Genomic DNA, 24,224 nt, shown 5'->3' with positions numbered 1-24,224 from the left:
CATGGTTAAGTGAAGTTAGTTTATTTTACCTGCAGCTCTTCCAATATAAAATGGATGTAAATGATGATACTGAGATATATTAGGAAGAATTAAGGATAGCTGTCAAGATGTCAAAACATCATGCCTTCCAATCCATCCTCCATGAACTTCTTATAAAGCGCCATAAATTTGGCTACAAATGCTTCCAAGTGATAAATGGCTTTGCTACCCAGCTGTAGATGATGTTCATAGTAAGCTGCCATCTGGGCCACTTCCCCTTTCAGCTGTCCATCACAATTATGTAAAAGTTCTGAGAGAAGGCCCTGAAAAAAAGATAACCAGTAATTTAAAAAGTAATCATTAAAAATTAATAAGCTGAACAAGTTTTATTTCTCATTCAAAAAAGAAGCAAAACCTCAGTATGTTCTTTTTACTTGTGAAATCTCTTTTGTATGTTCTTTTATATGGTAGTTTTCATCCAAAAACAAAAAAATTGCATACCTTTTCCATAATGTAAAATGTGGTAGCTATCAATCATATTCCAAATGCCAAATACTTAATGTATGAGGGTGCAAGAGAGAAGTAAAAAGATGCTCACTGCAATGTTACTAGTTACAATAATAATGTGTAGCCAACCTCAAGTTCCACCAACAGCATCATATCCAAAAAACTATGATATAGTCCCATAATGAAATTCCATTCATCCACTAGAAAGGATAAAATAAATCCATACTGTCATGAAATATCATCCATGCTACATTATTTAAAAAAAACAAACCAACCACAGTGCAGAACATTGTGAAGCTTTGTGAAACTATACACACACAGCCATACATATGGGCATATTTCTACGTGACTAGAATACAGGTATGTTGGAAGTGCTCACCCTTGTAGAAATGGATGGGTAGAACTCTCTTTTATATTTGGCATAATTAGAATTTTTTGTGAGTGTTGCCATATAACTTTAATAAATACAAACAAAACCCCCTGCATTCCCTAACATCTAAATCAGTCAACACACATGGCTTAGACCTACCAGACCAAACCTAAAGCTGTGCCTTACAAAATCTTACAAAGTCTAGACTCTGCCTACTTCTTTAATGCCATTCCCTATGTGCACTAAACCTCACTGTCTGAAATACAGCTGACCCTTAAACAACGTGGGGTTGAACTGTGAGGGTCCACTTGTAAGCACATTTTTTTCAGTAAGTCCAGTAGCATAAATGTATTTTCCTTATGATTTTAATAAGTTTTTTCTCTAGCTTACTTTATTGTAAGAATACAGTATATAACACATCTACATAATGTGTTAATCCAGTGTGTTATCAGTAAGGCCTCTGGACAGCAGTAGACTATTAGTAGTCAACTTTTGGGATAGTTAAAAGTAATACACAGATTTTCAACTATGCAGGAGGTCAGGGTCTTAACTACCACATCGTTCAAAGCTTCAAGGTTCAAAGGTTAACAGTACTTGTTCCCCAACTATTTACACGCTGCCTCTCTTTTAATCTTCCAAGTCTCAGTTTAAACACGCCTTCCTCACAGAAGCCACTGCTGACCTTCCACAGCCCACCTTCCATTATTACCATTTCACCTTCTTACTTCCTTTGTAGCACTTATAACATTCTGAAATCCTTTTGCTTCTTGTTTCCCATTTCACCCCACTAAAATGTATATTTTCTGAAGGCAGGGCCTCCCAGGTCTTCCTCAACACTCCCCTAATGGTATCTGGCACACACAGGAAAGGTTCAATAAATACCTGTTGAATTAATGAGCTGGAGAGAAAGAAATGACAATGTGTCTCAGTACTGCAAAAGTCCAAATTTCATGGTTATAAATGGTTCAGGAACTGAAATCGGATTACCTTCATTATAATTTCAGGAGGAATACAATGAGTTAGAAGCTCATAAAGTCTTCCACGGACTTCAAGGAGCCTATATAAAACAAGATAATTAATACTTTGTAATGAAAATAAGACACAATTTTTTCAAGAACATACTGTGCTGTTTTAGTTTATGAATTAATTCCCATATTTTGTTAAATGGCTTATCATACTTAAGATACACATTTAAGCTTTTCCTAATTTCAGTTCATGCTTCTAAAAGAAAATGTGCAGAACTCATTTAAAGTCAGACATTTATATTCAGTTATTAATTACATCAAAATACCATGAAAGTGCCAGATAAAAATTAAGACTTCAGGAAGAGTGAGGGTTGACATTATTCACACTGCATTTCAATCTACTTTCATGACATATCAAGTGACAATGTTTATTTTTCCTCCAGATAGATACCTCGGACATCTAGAAAATGGTCATGAAAAGATAAGACAATCACTAGTTAATTATACAAGTAAGAAAAGAGCATACAAGCATGATTCTATGTATCATTACATACTACCTCAACTGCAAAGTAAAAAAGCAGTATGGCAAGGAAACAAAGCGGTCCTGTCACAGAAAGGCAGTACAATAGGTCATAGGCAAGCACAGAATCAGATTGTCTAAGTGAATATGAATACTACAACCTCTGAGCTCTTAATTTTCGGCCCTTCTCATAATAGTTCCAGGAAAGAAAGAATACATATGGCATTTTAAAATGGCAAGACGAAAATGACAAGTAAAATTGTAAGTACACACAAAACAACTATCTTTCTCCGTATATATACTTAGTACCCTAAAGGGAAAACATGTTTTAAAGCTTTTAGTAAAATATTAGTAAGATTTAGGAAGATATTAGTAAATATCACAGATGTTCCATATTTAGATCAGAGAAGTGACTCATCAAAGATTTATTTTCTTTTGCAATACTAGAACACTTCCATTCAAAGCAAGTTTTCATCTTTTTTTTTTTTTAATTTACAACCAAGTTAGTTACCATACAGTGTAATAATGATTTCAGGAATAGAATTTAGTGATTCATCACTTACATATAACATCCAGTGCTCATCCCAAAAAGTGTCTTCCTTAATGCCTCTTGCCCATTTAGCCCATCCCCCCTACCCAATACCCCAACAACTTTGTTCTCTGTATATGAGTCTCTGATGGTTTGTCTCCCTTGCTCTTTTTGTTATTTTTGCTTCCTTTCTGTTATGTTTACCTGTTTTGCATCTTCCACATGAGTGAAGTCATATATTAAGGTTAGCATAATACAAATGGCAAGATGTCATTCTTTTTGATCCCAAGTAATATTACATTATAGATATATACCACACTTCTTTATCCATTCATCAGTCAATAGACATATGGGCTTTTTCCATACTTTGGCTATTACCACCAGCACTGCTATAAACTTACCACCAGCACAGCACCCCTGTATCCTTCGAGACAGCGCTCCTGTGTCCTTTGGAGAAAGACCTAGTAGTACAATTGCTGGGTCATAGGGTAGTTCTATTTTTAATTTTTTGTGGAACCTCCATACTGTTCCTTTAGAGTAACTGCACCAGTTTGCATTCCCACCAGCAGAGCAAAAGGATTCCTCTTTCTCCGCATCTTTGACAACTTCTGTTGTTGCCTGAGTTGTCAATTTTAGACATTCTAACAGGTATGAGGTGGTATCTCATTGTGTGGTTTTGATTTGTATTTCCCTGATGATGAGTGAGGTTGTGCATTTTTTCATGTTATGGGTCTGTTAGCCATCTGGATGTCTTCTGTGAAAAAGTGTCTATTCATGTCTTTTGCTCATTTCTTCACTGGATTATTTGTTTGGTGGGTGTTGATTTCGAGAAGTTCTTTACAGATTTTGGATACTAACCCTTTATCTGATATATCATTTGAAATATCTTCTCCCATTCCGTCAGTTGTCTTTTAGTTTTGCTAATTGTTTCCTTCACTGTGCAGAAGCTTTTTATCTTAATGAGGTCCCAATAGTTCATTTTTGCTTTTGCTTCCCTTGCCTCCAGAGACATGTCAAGAAGTTGCTGCAGCCGAGGTCAAAGAGGTTGTTGCCAGCTTTTTCCCCTAGGATTTTGAGGGCTTCCTGTCTTATGTTTAGGTATTTAATCCATTTTGAGTTTATTTTTGCGTATGGTGTAAGAAAGAGGTCCAGGTTCATTCTTCTGCATGTTGCTGTCCAGTTTTCCCAATACCATTTGCTGAAGAGATGTTTTTTTTTTTCCACTGGATGTTCTTTCCTGCTTTGTCAAAGACCAGTTGGCCATACGTTTGTGTGTCCATTTCTGGGTTCTCTATTCTGTTCCATTGATCTATGTGTCTGTTTTGTGCCAGTACCATACTGTCTTGATGATTACAGCTCTGTAATACAGCTTAAAGTCCAGAATTGTGATGCCTCCAGCTTTGGCTTTCTTTTTCAGAACTGCTTTCACTATTTGGGGTCTTTTCCGGATCCATACAAATTTTACGATTGTTTGTTCTAGCTCCGTGAAGAATGCTGGTGTTATTCTGATAGGGATGCATTGAATATGTAGACTGCTTTGGGTAGTGTCGACATTTTAACAATATTTGCTCTTCTGATCCATGAGCATGGAATGTTTTTCCATTTTTTTGTGTCTTCTTCAGTTTCTTTCATAAGCTTTCTACAGTTTTCAGTGTATAAGTTTTTCACCTCTTTGGTTAGGTTTATTCCTGAATATTTTATGGTTTTTGGTGCAGTTGTAAATGGGATCGTTTCCTTGATTTCTCTTTCTGCCGCTTCATTACTGGTGTATAGAAATGAAACTGATTCCTGTACGTTGACTTTATATCCTGACTCTTTGCTGAATTCATGTTTCAGTTCTAGCAGCTTTTTGGTAGAGTCTTTTGGGTTTTCCAAATAGATTATCATGTCATCTGTGAAAAGTGAAAAGTTTGACTTCCTCCTTGCCATTTTGGGTGCCTTTTATTTCTTTGTATTGTCTAATTGCTGAGGCTAGGACTTCCAATGCTACTCTGAATAAGAGTGGTGACAGTGGACATCCTTGTCACATTCCTGACCTTAGAGGGTACACTCTCAGTTTTTCCCCATAGAAAATATTAGCAGTGGGTCTTTTTGTACATGGCTTTTAGAATCTTGACATATGATCCTTCTATCCCTACTTTCTTGAGGCTTTTTATTAAGGAAGGAAGCTGTATTTTGTCAAATGCTTTCTCTGCATTTGAGAGGATCATGTGGTTCTTATCCTCTCTTTTATTAATGTGATGTATCACATTGATTTGCAGATATTGAACCAGCCCTGTATCCCTGAAAGAAATTCCACTTGATCACGAAGCATTCTTTTAATATATTAGTGGATCCAGTTTGCTAGTATCTTGTTGAGAATTTTTGTACCCATGTTCATCAGGGAAATTGGTCTATAGTTCTCCTTTTTAGTGGGGTCTTTGTCTGGTTTTGGAATCAAAGTAATGCTGGCCTCATAGAATGAGTTTATAAGTTATCCTTCCATTTCTATTTTTTGGAACAGCTTCAAAAGAACAGGTGTTAACACTTCTTTAAACGTTTGGTAGAATTACCCTGGAAAGCCATCCAGCCCTGGACTTTTGTTTGTTGGGAGATTTTTTTGATTACTGATTCAATTTCTTCCAGCTTTGTCCATTTCTTCCAGATTGCCCTATTGGCATATAATTACTCATAATATTCTCTAATTATTATTTGTATTTCTGCAATGTTGGCTGTGATTTTTCCTCTTTCATTCGTGATTTTTATTTGGGTCCTTTCCTTTTTCTTTTTGATCAAACTAGCTAGGGATTTATCAATTTTCTTAATTATTTCAAAGAACCAGCTCCTGCTTTCATTGATCTGTTCTGCTTTTTTGATTTCAACAGCACTGACTTCAGCTCTAATGATTATTTCCTGTCTTCTGCTGGTTTGGGACTTATTTGCTGTTCCTTTTCCAGCTGTTTTAGGTATAAGGTTAGGTTGTGTACTTGAGACCTTTCTTCCTTCTTTAGGAAGACCCGAATTGCTATATACTTCCCCCTTATGACTGCCTTGGCTGCATCCCAGAGGTTTTAGGCTGTCATGTTTTCATTTTCACTGGCGTCCGTGTATTTTTTAATTTCCTCTTTAATTTCTTGGTTAACCCATTTAGTCATTAATAGGGTGTTCTTTAATCTCTAAGTATTCATGATCTTTCCAAATTTTTTCTTGTGGTTGATTTCAAGTTTCATAGCATTGTGGTCTGAAACTATGCAAGGTATACTCATGATCTTTTTGTATTTGTTGAGGGATGATTTGTGACCCAGTATGTGATCTATTCTGAGAATGTTCCATGGGCACTAGAGAAAATGTGTATTCTGCTGTTTTAGGATGAAATGATCTGAATACACCTGTGAAGTCCATCTAGTCCAGTGTTTCACTCAAAGCCATTGTTTCTTTGATTTTCTGCTTAGATGAAATGTCCATCGCTGTAAGAAGGGTATGGAAGTCCCGTATTATAATGGTTATTATCTTCAATGAGTTTATGTTTTGATTAATTGATTTATATATTTGGGTGCTTCCACGTTGGGGGCATAAATATCTACAATTGTTAGATCTCTTTGGTGGACAGACCCCTTAATTATGATATAATGCCCTTTTGAATAATAATGCCCTCTTGTTACTGTCTTTATTTTAAAACCTAGTTTACTTGATATAACTATGGCTACATCAGCCTTCTTTTAGCCACAAATAGCATGATAGACAGTTCTCCAACCCCTTACTTTCAATCTGTAGATGTCTTAGGTCTAAAATGGGTCTCTTATAAGCAGCATATAGATGAGTCTTGTTTTCTTACCCATTCTGATACCCTACGTCTTCTCATTGGAGCATTTAGTCCACTGACATTTAGAGTGAGTACTGAAAGATGTTAATTTAGTGCTGTTGTATTGCCTGTAGAGTTGGGTGTTTCTAGTGATGTTCTCTGGTCCTTTCTAGTCTTTGTTGCTTTTGGTCTTTTTTGTCTTGTTTCATCTTTTCTCCACTCAGAGTCCCCCCCTTAAAATTTCTTGCAAGGCTGGTTTAGTGGCCACGAACTCCTTTGGTTTCTGTTTGTCTGGGAAACTATCTCTCCTTGTAATTTGAATGACAGCCTTGCTGGTTAAAGAATTCTTGGCTGCATATTTCTCCAGTTCAGCACACTGAATATATCCTGCCACTCCTTTCTGGCCCACCAAGTTACTGTGGATAAATCTGCTGTGAACCCGATCTGTCTTCCTTTATAGGTTAAGGACTCTTTTTTCCCTTGCTGCTTTCATAATTCTTTCCTTGCCTGCGTATTTTGTGAATTTGACTATGAAATGCCTTGGTGATGGTCGGTTTTTGTTCAATCTAATAGGAGTTCTCTGTGCTTCTTAGATTTGGATGTGTCTTTCCCCAGATTAGGAAAGTTTTCTACTATAATTTGCTCACATTAAACTTCTGCCCCTTTTTCTCTCTCTTCATCGTCTAGGACTACTAAGATTTGGACATTATCTCTTTTTTAATAAGTCACTGAGTTCTCTAAGTCTTATATTGTTTCCTGTAGAACTGAACTATGAAGCACTCTATAGTCCATACACTAAGCAGGTAGACAGACCTGTGTTGGACTTTTAGGGGATGTGCCTGGAGGGCACAGCTGGGCAGGGCTTGGTGAAAAGGCTCTGTTCTCCACTAGGTGGTGCTGCTTAGCTTACTGAGCTGGATCAATGGGACCAGATTTCTTATTCAGTCACTTGTTAGTGTTTTCATTCTTTCTCTCTCTCCAGCTACTTTCAGGAGAGTGCTTTTCCTGCACTCTCCACCCCTCTTTCCTCTCTCCACAAAAACAGCTCCCTATCCTCTGTGGCTATTCTCTCCCCCAGTTCACTTCTCCACACAGTGTACCTGCCGAGTTCTATGACTCAAGTTATGCATATTGTTGTGTTAATCCTCAGATCAATTTCCTAGGTATGCAAAATAGTTTGGTGCTGATATAGCTGCATTTCAGAGATAAGACAAACAGAACTTCCATGGTGCTTCGCCATCTTGCCTCATCCCCTCATCAAAGATTTCTTAAAAGTAGAAGTTCAGACTCTTCTCCAGAGAGCCCAAGTGTATGAAGTTGTATCACAATAAAATAAAGTGGGGAAAAAAACCCAGCATCTTTTGAACATCTGCTATGTGCAAGACACTGTAACAAATTATTTTACTTAAGTCCTCACACTAGCTCTGAGTGGGGGCATTATCTCCATTTTTTTAGATGAGAAAAAAAAAAAAAAGGCTGATAGTTTAAGTAACCTCACAAAGTTGACTATAGAAGAACCATGAATTAAGAACAGATATGCCTTACTCTCAAATCCATACCCTTCCAATGTTTGCCAAAGTATTTAACTCTTTCCTTTGTATGAGACTGACTGCAGTATGCTATTTATACCTCACAACACCATTCTTTTACCTAAAAGAGAGGTTAGGCTTTCATTTAAACTCATGTCACTGAGGCAGAATTTTAATTCAAGTCTGATTCCAAAGGCCTTGATCCTTCTTGGACATGATAGTATTATCTTAAAAAAAAAAAAAAAAAAAAAAAGCAGGGGTGCCTGGGTGGCTCAGTCGGTTAAGCATCCAACTTCTTGGTTTCTAGTTTAGGTTCAGGTCATGATCTCACAGTTCATGGGTTCAAGCCCCACATCAGTCTCTGCACTGACAGTGTGGAGCCTGCTTGGGATTCTCTCTCTCTGCCTTCTCTCTCTCTCAAAAATAAGTAAGTAAACATGATAAAAAAAAAAAGTAACCCCGATTATTAAAGAGTTAAGAAACAGATACAAATAACAGATGGTATTAAACCATTTTAGGGAATCTATACACCCAACCTGACATCAACAGTTGCATGCTCTATCAACAGAGTCAGCCAGGCACCCCAAAATTATTCTAATAATTATGCATATCATTTATTTCTAAAAAGTTAATTCAGGATGTTTTCCTCTACAACTGTTCTATGCTGTGTGCATTGTGTGCATGTTACATGCATCTTGTCTTAGTCTGAGTTCATTTCTAATATAACTTAGTTTCTTAAAAATGAATATATTCTACAATTTCTTTGTGTCATTATTTCTTGGGGATTGCAAGTGCTAAAGAGTACAAATTCTTCTGTCAGAGAAACATGGTATTATTGAACTGTCTCTGATTCTTAACTGAATGTCTACAAGCAAGCAATAATCTCCCAAAACAGTTTTCTTACCTATAAAATAAAGATAATAATAATACTTTTCCAAGTAGGACTGCTCTATGAATTAAATGAGATGTCACAGTGTAAGAACATTAATAATTGCTCACTAAAATTAGCTGCTATCAAACTAGAAAACTATGACTCTTCTAAAATAAATCAAATAAGAATCAAGACTGTAAATATCACAGCAAGTCTAATGGGTCAAAAATAAGAAACAATTATTTGGTACTGTGTGGGCCAATAATCAGAATGATACCAGCCCTCCTAGTATTTCTGGTCAACCTGAAAGCTTTGAAATTCAAATTTCTTTTTTGTAGCACAACGAAATCAATTCCTACAACTGTTAGTCTAATCGGGAAATAACAACACCTTTTTTTAAAAAAATATATTTGTGAGCTGCCCAAACTTGTTTGGAAAATTGAAAGAGATAGCAGCTGCTAGAAGAATTAAGCAAAGCAATGATCAACTAAAGTCTTAAGAACAAACTAGTAATTATCAAATACTACAACATCTGTACCTAGCTCTCCTAAAATTAGGAAAGTTCTACAACTGCTCCTACCAAGTTTTCGTCTTTAAAATCAGAAAACAAGAAAGTCATCTTCAATGCAGAAATATTTTACAAAAGTAAAAGTCTCCTAAAACATGTTTTGCATTTTATCTCTTTTAAGGCTGAGATTACTTCACTGCTTAGCAACATTTTACAAAATGGAATGCACACTTTTTCCTAAAGTAAAGTTTTCTCTTCTGAAGAGACTACTTACAATGTTTGGCACTTCTTAAAAACTATTAAATTCTTCCATTAAAATAAATGAATTATAGGAATTCAAAGCAAACCCTGATGAAATACTAAGAACCCATTATGTATGACTATCCACGAATCTACATGGTGGCCAAAGAGTACATGTTATAATCCTTTTGAAGAACCTTTACAAACATTAGAATTCATCAAATATATCACCCAAGAGGAGAAACAAGGTATATTTTTCTCACGATTATTTTCACATGAACCAACGAAGCTTAAACTTTAGCAGATGAACACAGTCCAGTGTGTTTCTTAAAGCAATCAACTACCCTCTCTTAAGTCCAGAGATGGTTTCTCAGGTCTGACAGGCATTAAGAATAGGAGACTACATGTCAACGAGCCTTAAAAACCTCTGGGCCTTAAAACTGCCACTCCTGATTTGGAGAAAAGTAGATGGCCCTTCTCAAAGTTGTCATAAATCAAACAATTAATGGCTGACATATTTTCAGTATGAGCCACTACTGAATAATAGACCCACAGAAGTAAATGGAAACAACTGTTCAACAAATATGTTATAAAACACTTCCTAAACACTGGTGGCATATACACAATATTGTTAACAGAGCTTATCATCATACTTGAGCACAGAGTTCATGTATGTTCTCAAACCATTATCACACAATCTTTTTTGCTCTTCATAGCAAAGGAACAAGTATTCCCGGCAGAGTAATAACAACATCTTCATTATAAAAATGAAAAAGTTAAAACTCGTTAAAATGAAGTTACCTGCTCAAGAGCATAAAAATCAGTAGAGGTATGATTCATAGCCTGGTATCTTTCTAAGATATGATGCATCAATTACAATTATAATATTATTCTTTTCAATATTAGAAAATTAAGCACATTGAGTTATAAATTAAGTCATCTGAGATTCTGAAAGGAAAACTAAAACTTCCAAGATTTGTTTTAATTTATATGTAAGTTCCATATGCAAATGTCAATAGCTTAATAAAAGCCACATTACTACATACCACCTATTCTGAACCACTAAACTTCTAAAATTAAAATCCTATCTTTTCTTTGAAAGTTTAGTATTCATATTCAAGATTTAACTATAATTCTAAATGGCACTGGTGGTAGTATGAAACAGCTAATCCAAAACTCAGACTATCTGTTCTATTTCTATGATCAAACTTTTATGGTCATTTTTGAGACTACTTACCTTTGTGGAGTCTGCTGACTGACAATAGCATTAGCAGTCTCCCTCAGATACACCTCCCAATCTGTTTCAGGGATTTCTTGATCTGCAGTAAAAGGATATCTACATGATAAAAAGAGAACACAATAAATTATATGGAAGCCTGTGCCCCAAAATGTTTCCTGTGGTAACTGCCCCTTTCACTCACTGTTGCACTCTGCAGGCTTCACACATAAGTAGGGCTTTTCGAAGATTCCTGCAGGACTTCTCTGCAAGTCTATGAGCCAGTTGTGAAGGAAGATTCAGACCTTCCTTCTTACACACAGTAGATAACACGTGACAAATCTACAAAAAAGACAATTAACAAAAACAGGCAATCTATCAGCACACTGAAGCAATTTCTGTTGAGAACACCTTTATAGACCCTTGTTATTTATTTTTGTCGCTCCCCACCCTAACCCACAGGCTCCTTTAGCAGAAAGCCAGGGGTCAGTCAAGTTGTCAGGAAGAGGCAACAACTGGTCCTGCCAACTACAGAAAGAGCTGGTTTGAGCTCCAAGTCCTGCTAGCCATCTTGTGGGGCTGGGTGTGTGTGTGTGGGGGTGCTGTGAAAAAATACACAAGGCCTCAGGTCTTTGACAAGGACACCGATCAGAGGGCTGCCAAGTAGAGTCTCATAGGCTGAATTCTGCGTGACTCGGGGGGTATTACTTGCATGCCCTAAGAAGCAAATAGTGCCCACAGGAGTGGTAACCTGGTGGTCCCTTTTAACTATGTTACTCTCAAAATTTTTATAAGTGAAACTTCTAATAAAGTTACTTCACCACTTTGCAACTAACACAAGGTGACATATTATTCCTACTTTGCCTAAAATCACCCCAAATCTATTAACAGCAGGAAAGCTGCTTATTGTGAGAAATTTGCATTTTTACTTTATAAGTGTTAAGAAAAGAAATCTATCTCAAGTCTCCTCCAAAGCCAATTAAATCAGCTTGAGGTAGAATAACTAAATAACTAGAATAACTAAATAACTAGCCCTTAACTAGTTTAGTGAAATTCATACCTACTTAAGGTAAAAAATGACTTAAAAGGAAGAACTTCTTAAATATTGATGGCATATATGCAATATTATTCTTAATAAGAGTTTATAATCATATTTTCTATGTATTGGTGATATCTGGTATTTACTACCATACGTATTCATTTATATATCTACTACAGGTTAGTATCCAGGCCATAGCTGTTCCTGAATCACTAATACATTTCACTATGTTTTTACAAAACAAACATGACAAAGATATACACACAATACTCAGAGAATCTGAAATGAATGACTTCTGAAAAGTTTCACTTGACTTACATCTTCAATGCTGGGAGCAGGCACACGAACCGCCAGGCACCTACTACGAATAGGTGGTATCACTTTAGATGTAGAATTGCAACACAAGATCAATCTGCAAGTGGACATATACTTTTCCATGGTTCTACGCAAAGCATGTTGAGCGTCTTTGGTGAGTTTGTCAACCTCCGTCAGTAATACCACTAGTCAAGGAGAAAGAAAACAAATTTTAACTTGAGAATCTATCTCCTTCTCTTCCTTCTCATTATTTGAAGTGAAATTCTAAATAAGAAATCTGATATACTACTCTTCCCTTTGGCAAGGACATATAAAAGTCTCAGGTATGGTGAGAATAATTTATTTTATTTATTTATTTTTAAGTTTATTTTGAGAGAGAGAGGCAGACTTCATAAACGCAGAAGAAGGGCATAGAGAGAGGGAGAGACTCCCAAGAAGGCTCTGCACTGACGCAGGGCTCAATCCCACAAACTATGAGATCATGACCTGAGCTGAAATCAAGAATCAGGCGCTAACAGCATGGAATCTACTTGGAATCCTCTCTCCCTCTCCCTCTGCTCCTCCCTTGCTTGTGCTCTCTCTCTCAAAATAAAAAAATAAACATTTAAAGAAAAGATGTTAAAAGAAAATTCCAATCACACTTAAGAAACTCTAGGCTAAAATGAAGTTAAAGATGTTACTTTTTTGTAGAATTCACTGCAGTCTTTATTATATTTATATGAACCAAAACTCACCAAGACAGAGAGGTACTAGGCTGTACTTCCCCAAAATATTTTATCTCAGAAGCACATTTCTGGGGAACACTTTAAATCTTATCATGCCTAAGAATATACTTTGGAAAATACTGATGCAAGAAACAGAGCCAAAAAGAATAAAGACAGCTGGTCACATGTACTGTGAGATTCCACCGAGCCATAATAAAGGATTGACTTTAAAGTGTTTCAGGAATACTATGTAGCTAGAACTGAATGTAACTATTTATTGTATTTTTCATCATATTAAGTTATTTCTAGAAGATGGCAGTGGTAGCAGTATAGATTTGAATCTCTCCCACAAAAGTAGAAAGATTCCAAGACCAAAGACTCATGGACAACATTTATATCAAAACAAAGTGATAGGTTTTACCTAAGAACTCCCTAATATGAGCAAATGAGAACAAACAACTATGTGTGGGAGGGTGGCAAGAATGTACCATGTTTCTGACAGCCTTTGGTACAGAACCCAAATCCAGGTACCTGTAAGAACACACTGTGAAGTATAATGGGACAATTTGAGAACAGCACCCACAGGGTTCAATTTATGGGTTAAAGCAAAGGAACCTGGATACAACAAGGTTTGACAAGAACAGAACACTGAAAACAAAATGAAGCTCCCTTCCAAGACAATCCTTCACAGTGAGGAGAAATTCTAGAGATAGAATCCAAATGGAATAGGACAGGAAAAATAGAAACAAGGAGACTGATCCCAAAATCTAACAAATAGCACCTAACATAAAGTACTACAGACCAAATGATACAAAAATAAGTCCTTGGTAGGCAGAAAACAGCAGCATATTTTAAAAATTAACACATCATGACCAAGTGAGGTTTACTCTAGAAATAGAGAGCAATTTCACTAGAAGAGCCAATAATATAATCTACTTGACCAACAGAGCTAAAAAGAAAAATCTTAATACCACATTCACGGATGAAGAAACAGCATTTGAAAAAATTTAATACACATTCACATTAGGAACACTCAATAAAATACAAACTGATGCTTACTTTCTTATTTCTTACTATGATCAAACAGATACAGGGACGCCTGAGTGGCTCAGTCGGTTAAGTGTCCAATTCTTGATTTCGGCTCAAGTCATGATCTCATGGTTCGTGAGTTAGAGCCCTACGTTGGGCTCTGTGCTTACAGTGCGGAGCTGGCTTGGGATCCTTCCTCTTCTCTCTCTGCCCCTCCTCCACTCGAGTATGCGTGTGCACATGCATGAGTGTGCTCTCTCCCTTTCTCTCCCTCTCAAAATTAAATAAATAAGCTTAAAAAAAAATAGATACATCTCAGGCCAAAATCCAGCAACTAAATGGGGAAACCCTAAGGCTCTCCCTCCAAAGTCATGACAAGGATGTCCACTATCTTTCGTACTATTAAACACTATACTGGAGGTATTGGTAAACATAATTAGATAGGAAAGAATGTTGAAAGCCATACAAATTGGAAAGGGAAAAAATTATCTCTATTCAGAGATGATATAAATATATATCTGAAAACTCAAAAGAAACCATGGAAAGGCTATTACAAACAATACAACAATGAATATAGTAAAACATAAAATTAAGATATAAACATCACAGCTATCACATATAACAAAAGTTAGAAAACGTAAGGCTCCATTTACAGTAGCAAAAAATAGATAAATGTAAATTTATTCTGAAATACAGTGAACTAAGGAAGATAAAAACCAGCTGAAATATGCATAGGCAATTCACAAAACAGTAAAATGAGCAACAAACAAAAGAAAAAATTATCATACTAACTTAAAGAAAAAACAAACACAATTTATTTTCTCCATTCAAACTGATAAAGGTTAAAAATAATTGACCACAATGGTGATAAATGTCAAGGAATAATGGCACTCCCAAACACTTCAGATGGTAGTATAAATCGACCTTTTGAATGAAGAATTTAGCAAAATGTATCCAAGGCATTAAATTCTGGCATATTATCACAGAATCTTCTATGAGAACGTACACATACATGTGCATACAGGTAATACCGGAAGGTAATGACAAAAATGTTAACAGTAATTGTCTCTGGATGGCAAAATTATACCTGATTTTGTTTAATATTTGATAATAAACATGTAATTTTGGTCCTAGGAACAGTTATGCTTTTTTTTTTAAATGTTTATTTTTGAGAAAGAGAAAGACAGAGTGTGAGCAGGGGAGGGGCAAAGAGAGGAGGAGACACAGAATCTGAAGCAGGCTCCAGGCTCTGAACTGTCAGCACAGAGCCCGACGCGGGGCTCAAACTCATGAACCACGAAATCATGACCTACGAAATCATGACCTGAGCCGAAGTCAGACGCTTAACCAACTGAGCCACCCAGGTGCCCCAGAATAGTTCTGCTTAAATCATGTTATTTCTTATTTTAAATAAAGTGTTTTCATTACTCATCTAGTTCTAAAATAACAAATGAGTGGCATAAATTGTCCTCTTTCCACCAAAATTCAATTCCATTAGGCTACAACCTACCATGAGCAGAGAGATCATGCCTGTCTTACTTTTATGTCCAAAACTAAGAGAGCATTAATGCTCAGTATAGAACAAGTTAATAAATATTCGCTACATAGATGGAATTTATGTTTCCCCACTACATTTTCCCTTATACTCACTATGTACCAGGTCAGTGTTCACCTTAAAAGAAATATGTTTATCACATACCTTTAAAATCTCTTTGAGAGTTTGTTTCAAGTTGCTGTGATTGTGCCACTGTTTTCAACATCTCTTGAATTACTACCCGGTCACTATTTCCAGCATCACTATATAATACAAAAATAATAGTAAATATAGACTTAGGTATTTAGAAAGTATTATCCCTTTAATCTGTTATTATAAGAAAAACATTGAAGATTTTAAGTGGTTAAAATATTAATCAAAATTATTCACACCTAATGACATTCACAAAACTTTCAAAGTGAAATAGTTCAGGGTCATTAAAATAACAATATTCCAATATTCAATTACAATATGATAGATAACACTGAAAACAGTAAACATGTTCTTATATTAAGTCTACTGTTACTTAAAAAAAAGAGCAACAACTGGGGCACCTAGGTGGCTCAGTGGGTTGTGTGTCCAACTTCAGCTCAGGTCATGATCTCACGGTTCACAAGTTCAAGCCCCGTGCTGACAGCTCAGAACCTAGAGCCTGCTGCAGATTGTCTTTCTCTCTCTCTCTCTCTCTCTCTGTCCCTCCGCCACTCATGCTCTGTCTCCCTCTCAAAAATAAACATTAAAAAACAAAAAGCAATAACTAATACCTAAGTTTATCAAATACTTTAATACTTCTGTACCAACTATAGTTAGTATCTAGTTACAATTAATTTCTCAATCATCTGTAGTCACTCAAAATGTGAAAATAACTCAAACAAAAATTTAACCTCCATGCCTCTTCTCCACCCAAATAGTAAAGGTCTGAGAGAGAACATGCTTAGACAAGTCTGCTCCCAGCACTAGCATGGAGCTGATTCAGGGTCTTGGCAAGATGATGAGATAAGCAAATGGAATTTAAGATAGTCAGAACTCTGTAAGCTACTGACTTATGATAAGCATTATCTGTCATTTACACCTACATTATTGCTTTAGCACCTAAGTCCTGCACCTCACAAACCAACATAAAGTCACCTAGTTAATTTAGGCTGTCAATTTCAAACACGTGAAAAACAATCAGCTCAATCTCTAATGGACTACTCTTGCCACAGAAGAACTCAAGATGAGAAACAGGGCAAAAAAATCAGCTTTAGTTTATTTTCCCAAATAGCCATTAAATCTTTCTTAATTCACTAATATTGTATCAATATGCCTCAAGTGTCTCTTATGATCATTTCCTAGTCAAGAATCAAAAACATTTCCCTCTATGAAATTACCATTTTTCCCTACTTTTCTAATCAGACCCTTTCTCACCAGTCATATTTCTCTTAATTTTCTTGGACACATCTAAGGAAAGTAATAATGCCTAAGCTGTTTTGAAAACTATATATAATTATCCATGTAAAGTAACAGTGCCTGTTACTGAATACATATTAGCTTATAACTATATTCCTCCTGCTCCATTCAATCTTGATATAGATGCTCATCCTCATCTCTGTGCCACTGCCCAAAAAGGTTGCCTTTGCCTGAAGATGTCCTTGATTTTCTTCTCCTTCAAGAACATACCAGGCCCCAGACAAAACTGAAGCTTTACTCAACTTTGCTCCCAAGACAATCACTTCTACACTATTAAGCAGTACTACGCTGCCATGGCATGCGTTTTCAATGTGTCTCCCAACAGGAGCCTAATCTTTGATTAAGTCATGATAAATAATATAGACATTGGTTGGTGGACTATTATAACACACTTTAATCAAGAAACTGAAACAAAGGAGAGGCAAAAAAAAAAAAAAAGATTTGGTAATCCAAAATATATCCTGAAATATTCACTCCAGACATTACAAACTTTTTAGCCATACTTTATCTTGCTATCAGTTCTGCTTGAGCCAAAAGAACAAAAATTTAATGACTATGAAATGTACTTTGTATAAAACACTGAGTTCTATAGAGCAAGAAAACTTAATTATTAAACTTATTTGACTCAGAAGTCAGAGAAAAGGGGAAATGGAAAGGTTCTAGTCTCCCTATTTCACAGTGGGCATCTTTACTTTTACCTATTGCACATATGGTGTTTCCACACATGATTCTATTTCAAGAATGGGTTTAACTCTTAAAAAAAAAAAGAAGAAGACTTGTTTCTATATAGTAGAAACCTACCTGGGATTAACTTCAAGGTGATAATTGCTCGCAATAGTGCTAATTTCAATTTTCTTTTTAGATGGAGTCTGTGGACAAAGAAAATAAATGTTCTGAATGTGTAATTACTGGCTATTTCTCCTCTTTTCTGTTTCACTGTTTGTTTTCAAAACAATTTATTCTTAATAAAAAAAACTTCAGATAACCACCAAGAATATTTTAACTTCATTAACCCCATTTTTTTCTCTATGTGCAGATGAAAGTATTTCTATATAAATTGGGTCATATCACACATCCTGTTTTCTACTTTTCCTTCTATCTCCAGAAATCTACAAACCATCTCATTATGAATGATCATCCCTGTAAACAGTCTGCATATGTCCTTGCATAGACTTTTCCATAACACACAAAAATAAACACATAGATATGTATCTATTTATATATATATATATATATATTTAATATATTTCTATAGTGTTTCTTGTAAAAAAAGTTATAAAAAAAAGAGTCAATCATACCCATTTCTCTGTGTTTTACTTTTCCTAGTTAACAACGCATCTACACAATTCCCCTAAGATACTGGTGTAGGTTAGTTGCATATGACCTATAACGTGGATGTCCCAAAGCCAATCATACTGATGGGCATTTTGCTTCTTGGTTTTTGACATCCCAAACTATCCCACAATTATCATCCTTCTCCATACATCTATCATGTACTGACTTCATTTCTATGCAATAGATTCCCAATAAAGGATTTGCTGGATTGAAGAGGACACATTTTCTAAATTTTTATGTATGTATGTATGTATGTATGTATGTATGTATGTATGTATATATGTATAATCAGCCTATCTCCCCAAAAAAATCTAACAATTCAGTTTTCCACGAGCAACAAATACTCTTGCCCAACATTCCCTTCTGGATATATCATGCCTTTAAGTTCTGCCAATTTGATAACAGACTCACTGCTTCTCTTTATCAAAAATGACAAACATCTTTACACACATTTATATTTCTCTCTTATGACTCTTTTATTCAGTTTTTTACCAAGTTGTCTTTCATTGTCAATTTGTAAAATCTCTTATCTAACACATTCCTTTCAATTATTTTTTGACAATCATTTGTTTTTCCACTGATTCTATGTACATTATATTCTATAATAGGAACATAAATTTCATATACATCCAAGTACATATTTCTTTTTTTCTATCACTTCCTTATTTTTTAAAAACTTTTTTTAACGTCTATTTTTGAGAGAAAGAGACAGAGTGCAAGCAGGGGAGGGTCAGACAGAGAAGGAGACACAGAATCCGAAGCAGGCTCCAGGTTCCGAGCTGTCAGCATGGAGCCCATTACGGCTCGAAGTCACAAACCGTAGGATCATCACCCAAACCAACGTCACTTAACCAACTGAGCCATCCAGGTGCCCCTGCCCCTTCCATGTTTTCTATTAAAAGGTATTCTCGACCTACAGGCTGCTCATATAGTCTAAGAAATTTAGTGCTTCATTGTAACATTTAAGTTTTTAATTCGTCTGGAACTCATCTCTGTAAATTATGAATCATAGGGATTCAACTTTATTTTCTTCAGAGTAGGTAACTAGTTATGCTAGCACATCTTGCTAACTCAGGTTTTTAATACTGATTTGAAATAGATTTTCCATCGTATTTCTGGGCTCTCTAATAAGTTCCACTGATCAAATTCTCTATTCCCATGCCAATATACTATTGTTTTGGTTAAAACAGCCTTACAATATGATTTAATATCTCATAACACAAGTCCCACTTCACAAATCTTTTTTGTATGGTCTCAGAAAGGTATTCTTTCATATGTACTTTCAGATCATTTCATGCAATTAAAAAAACAAGTTGGATTTTAATTCTAATTTCACTGAAATTTATACTGTAACTTGGGGAAAACAGATATTTTAAAATATTAAGCCTCCTACCAGAGAACTTGCTGGATCTTTCCATTTGATCTTTTTTTTCCCTTTTATAAGGTATTACCGTTTTTTTCCTACAGATCCCACACCTTTCTTGTTAAATTTGTCCCTGAATATTTTATAAGAGTTCCCACCAGGATGTACCACAAGCCACCTTAAACTCAATGTGTCTAACACAAGCTCATCAATATTAGCTCAAAATCGATTTATCTTCCTAAAGATTCTATTAATAGCACTACTTACCATCCATCCAGTCACTCGGCATTCATTTTTTCAGTGCCTAATATGTACAAGATGCTACACCACGGGCTATGAAGGATATAAAAATGAGTAGGACATGTTCCCTGCATAACCAAAACAAATACAATCTTCTCAAAAAAAAAAAAAAATGTATGATAAACTATAATGAAGGCAAAACAAAGTAAGTACTAAAAAGTATAAGCTATGGGTTAAAAAAGGAAAAACTAGGGGTGCGTGGGTGGCTCAGTCAGTTAAGCATCAGACTCTTGATTTCGGCTCAGGTCATGATCTCATGATTCATGGCTTCAAGCCCCGTACTGGGATCTGCGCTGACAGTGCAGAGCCTGCTTGGAATTCTCTCTCTCTGCCACTCCCCTGATCGCGCTTTCTTTCTCTCTCAAAATAAACAAATAAGCTTTAAAAAAAAAAAACTTCAACAACAACAAAAAAAAAGGAAAAACTATTTCTAATGGGGTTGGAGAGGGGCACACCAAGAGAAGGTAATTTCAACTAAATCCCAACCACTGTCTATAAGAAGAGTATGAAAATGCACTGCATGGTACAGGCTGGAAAGCTCAGCCAAGATAAATCATAGGAATTCTCTGAACATCCCAGAGCTTCATGCTTCCTTGTCTAATCAGTCAGCTGTCTAATCTTTACCACGTTGCCTGATTCCACATTTAAAATTTTTCTCAAAATCATTGTTTTTCCAAATCCATTATTGCTCTCAGAATAATGAACTGTAGAGACTTGAGTTCCAGTTTCAGCTGAGGTACTGATTTGCTAGATAATCTAAAATAAATTCCACTGCCTACATTTTACCCCAAATCTCTGGTTGCTCATATTTCCTCTCTAACATAACTGACTTTGTTCTGGTTTTAACAGTTAGGTCTATAAATCAGTAGCTCTCAATCCTGTGCATGTGGGTTATCTGTGAAATTCTTACTTAAATCACACATTGGGCAGCAATGGACAGGGCCATGGGAATATATATGATAGGACTGGAAATCCCTCCTATAAATATTTGGAAGCCTCAAAGCAAAATGCTTACCGTGATGGTCTGATGTTCAATTCTCAATTTTTCCACTCCAACACCATAAAGTTCACGTAGAATACACATAATCCTTGTCTTTTTTCCAGCACCTGATGGTCCATACACTAAGAGATGAGGAAAATCACCACATTGCACCTGGGGGGAGGAAAAAAAAGAGGCATTTTCCCTAGTCAAACAACTGCTCTAGAGACAATTAAACTACTTTTTTAGGTATCAAATATTTTGTGTCTCCACTTATGAAACTTCAAAAATATGTATGTATGAGCCTATATAGAGACTTTTATATTTATTTATTTTTATTTATTTCCTTTTTTCTGAGAGAGAGACAGAGCACAAGTGGGGGAGGGTCAGAGAGAGAGGGAGACACAGAATCTGAAGCAGGCTCCAGGCTTTCAAAAACTCCTAGAAAACTTTTTAAAATAAAAAACTTATTACTGGACCCCATCCATGAGATTAAGATTCAGTAACTAAGAAATGATGCCTGACTTAGTTTGGGCTATAGTCTCTTTTTTAAGAATTGAATGTATGTGGTTTCTTTGAAAAATAAAGGAAAACTTTGTAGGGGAATAAGGAAGCAAAGCAAGGAAAGGAAGGCAGCCAATGAATGCATTATCTGCTTAACCACTCTGGGCATCTGCGGTTTAATCCTGCTGGGGATACTCTTGAAGCCAGTGTAAAAAAAAAAACACCACAATAGGGGCGCCTGGGTGGCTCAGTCAGTTAAGCGTCTGACTCAGGTCATGATGTCACCGCTCGTGGGTTTGAGCCCACATCAGGCTCTATGCTAACAGCTCAGAGCCTGGAGCCTGCTTAGGATTCTGTGTCTCCCTCTGTCTCAGCCCCTCCCTAGCTCTCTTTCTCTCAAAAATAAACGAACATTGAAAAAAAAATTTTTTTTTAAGAAAAAACACAAACACAACGTTAACCCACCCAAGAGGTGGGGAAGCTGGATTTCAATACGCTCTCTCTCATCAATCCTTTGATGCAACTTGCTTGGGAAAGTGGTTCAGATTAAGGAAGAGCATCAATTACCAGGCCTTTCAAGTCTGCTTAGGAGTGTCAGCAAAAGAAAGCCTTCAAGAAGCACAGATCCTGGAAGCTGTAGTCAATCTGTGCGCATTTATGAGTCAAGAGCAATGGGATGGAGTAGGGCACTGACAGTGCTGCAACAGAGTACAAGACTGTGCTTTTAAAAAACTTCCCAGGTGACCCTGGTGATCAGTCACGTTTGGGAGTCAGTGCTATGAAGGCTAAAAAAACAAAACAAAACACTGAGAACACAGGTCTTAACCTCAGGGGCATAAAATCTTGTGACAGAAGTTTCTAAGTAAGCATTATAGAAAAAAATGAAATAAGTATCTTAACAGAAAAGCTTATTGGGGTGAATTTTAATACTTTGGAAACTCATCTATGTCTGGCACTGAAAAAAAAAGTATCAAGGAAAAGAACTATTCACCTGAAACAGTGCCTGGAAAATAGCAGGTGCTTCACAAATACCTGTTGCCTTTGCTTTTTAAACTCCATCTAGCCAAAAATTAAGGGTATGCTTTAAATGTTCCAGTTTTACTAAATTGTAGATTCAACAGTAAAACAGTTGAACAGTTTTTAAAAGCAAATCTATAGACATCCGACAGCAGTATATTAAATTTCTGTCCAAAATATTTACTCCAAATTCTGTATAACAAAAAGACAGCCATAGAAAATAAAAGGTGTCGTTTGCCTAAGAAAATCAAAGTGAAAGCTATGGTGAGAAAATGCAATTTGTCTAGAAATGGAAGTATAGAGCTGTATGCAGCTGTAGTAGAGCTTAAACTACCATAATACCAATAATTAAAAAAAAGGAAAAAAAAAACCTTCAATCTCACAACACTATCAACTTTTCCAATGACTCTGAATAAGGATAGAGTTCTTTTTTTTTCCCATTATTTCTCATTTTTTTAAGTACTTACCAAATAGTACCTGTAACAGAAAAAAGGTGGGTACTGAAGAACCTGAGAGCTGAGCAAAACACTTCCGTTAGCATATGGTACTACTTGGTTCTAAAAAGGAGTGAATAAATAGCTTACACAGACACTAGATTTTTCTCAAGACCCTTCTCCCCTCTCCATTTCCTAAAATATTGTTTGCTTCTCAGAAAACATTGCCATTAGACACTTATACCAACTACAACACGAAAATACACATCAGGATGGAGAAAAGAAAAAAAATCTTCTATTAGGAATTACACTCAAGGACGATCTAATACAACCTTTTAAAATTAGAAATGACCTCTGAAGTTAATAAATAAAACACCCTCCTTTTTATAAATAAGGGAAATGACACCAAGAAATTTTAAGTTACCCTGTTAAAAAGTAAAGTCAGATGATGTCACTTCTCTGCCCTAAACCTTCCATGGCTTCCAATCTCACCCTATAAGAATTTACTGGATCTGCACCGCCCCCCGCCCCTCCCTCTGCCCACTATTGTTCAGCTACACTGGCCTTCTTGAGTTTCCTAGAATAGTCCGGACACACTCCTGCCTCAAGGAATTTGCATTTGCTTTTTGCAAGTGCACTCTTCCCTCATGTTCCTCTATTTCAATGCTTTCTCACTTCAGGGCCTACCACTCCTTAGGGGCTTGAAACTCCCGAGATGGGGGCCTACCCTCTCCCCGCTCTCCCTGCCCCGTTACGCGGACTCACCAGGTTGCGCAGCTGGGCCGCCTGCTCCTTGTGATAGTCCAGCCGTCCCAAAGAACAGGGACGGTACTTGTCCACCCAGAGGCTCATGCCAGCTCGAATTCCCGGGGTCGGCCGCTTGAAAATCCCGCGCGCGGGCGCTCTCTCGGTCCGCACGCAGAGAGAAGTTCTCCCGCGAACTCCAAATCTCGCGACGTCACTTCCGGTCCTGGTCGCTTACGCGACCAAAGAACTAAAGACTACGGAAGCTGGTTCGGGACAGTACTAGCCGCAGTGTTGGTGCCGTCTGGTCAATGATGTTCATTGTCTTATTAATCATTTTTTTTTGTGTTGTTCTTACCCTCTATGACAGTCCAAAAATTACCAAACAAAATTGGAAATTCGGCTCCGGGCTTCAAATACAGATACTCAGAGGAGCCATGTTCCCTGATTAATTTCGTTCGTT

The 24,224-nt window shown here is 36.4% G+C and overlaps 1 protein-coding gene across 1 annotated transcript; it reads right to left on the bottom strand.

The window, feature by feature from the left end:
• Nucleotides 1-23,964, bottom strand: RFC3 (replication factor C subunit 3). Its single transcript, XM_007097651.3, has 9 exons — nucleotides 23,783-23,964; nucleotides 21,099-21,236; nucleotides 17,887-17,954; nucleotides 15,802-15,899; nucleotides 12,373-12,554; nucleotides 11,221-11,357; nucleotides 11,037-11,135; nucleotides 1,844-1,913; nucleotides 1-302 (listed from the first exon to the last, which is right to left on the bottom strand). The coding sequence occupies exons 1-9, from the start codon at nucleotides 23,867-23,869 to the stop codon at nucleotides 111-113; spliced, it is 1,071 nt and encodes a 356-aa protein (XP_007097713.2). The 5' UTR covers nucleotides 23,870-23,964; the 3' UTR covers nucleotides 1-110.
• Nucleotides 23,965-24,224: the final 260 nt, after the last annotated feature.

The sequence above is a fragment of the Panthera tigris genome, chromosome A1, assembly GCF_018350195.1.
Source record: "Panthera tigris isolate Pti1 chromosome A1, P.tigris_Pti1_mat1.1, whole genome shotgun sequence".
NCBI lineage: Eukaryota > Metazoa > Chordata > Mammalia > Carnivora > Felidae > Panthera > Panthera tigris.
The sequence above is the reverse complement of the archived record's forward strand: the minus strand, read 5'-3'. Positions and strand labels throughout refer to the sequence as shown.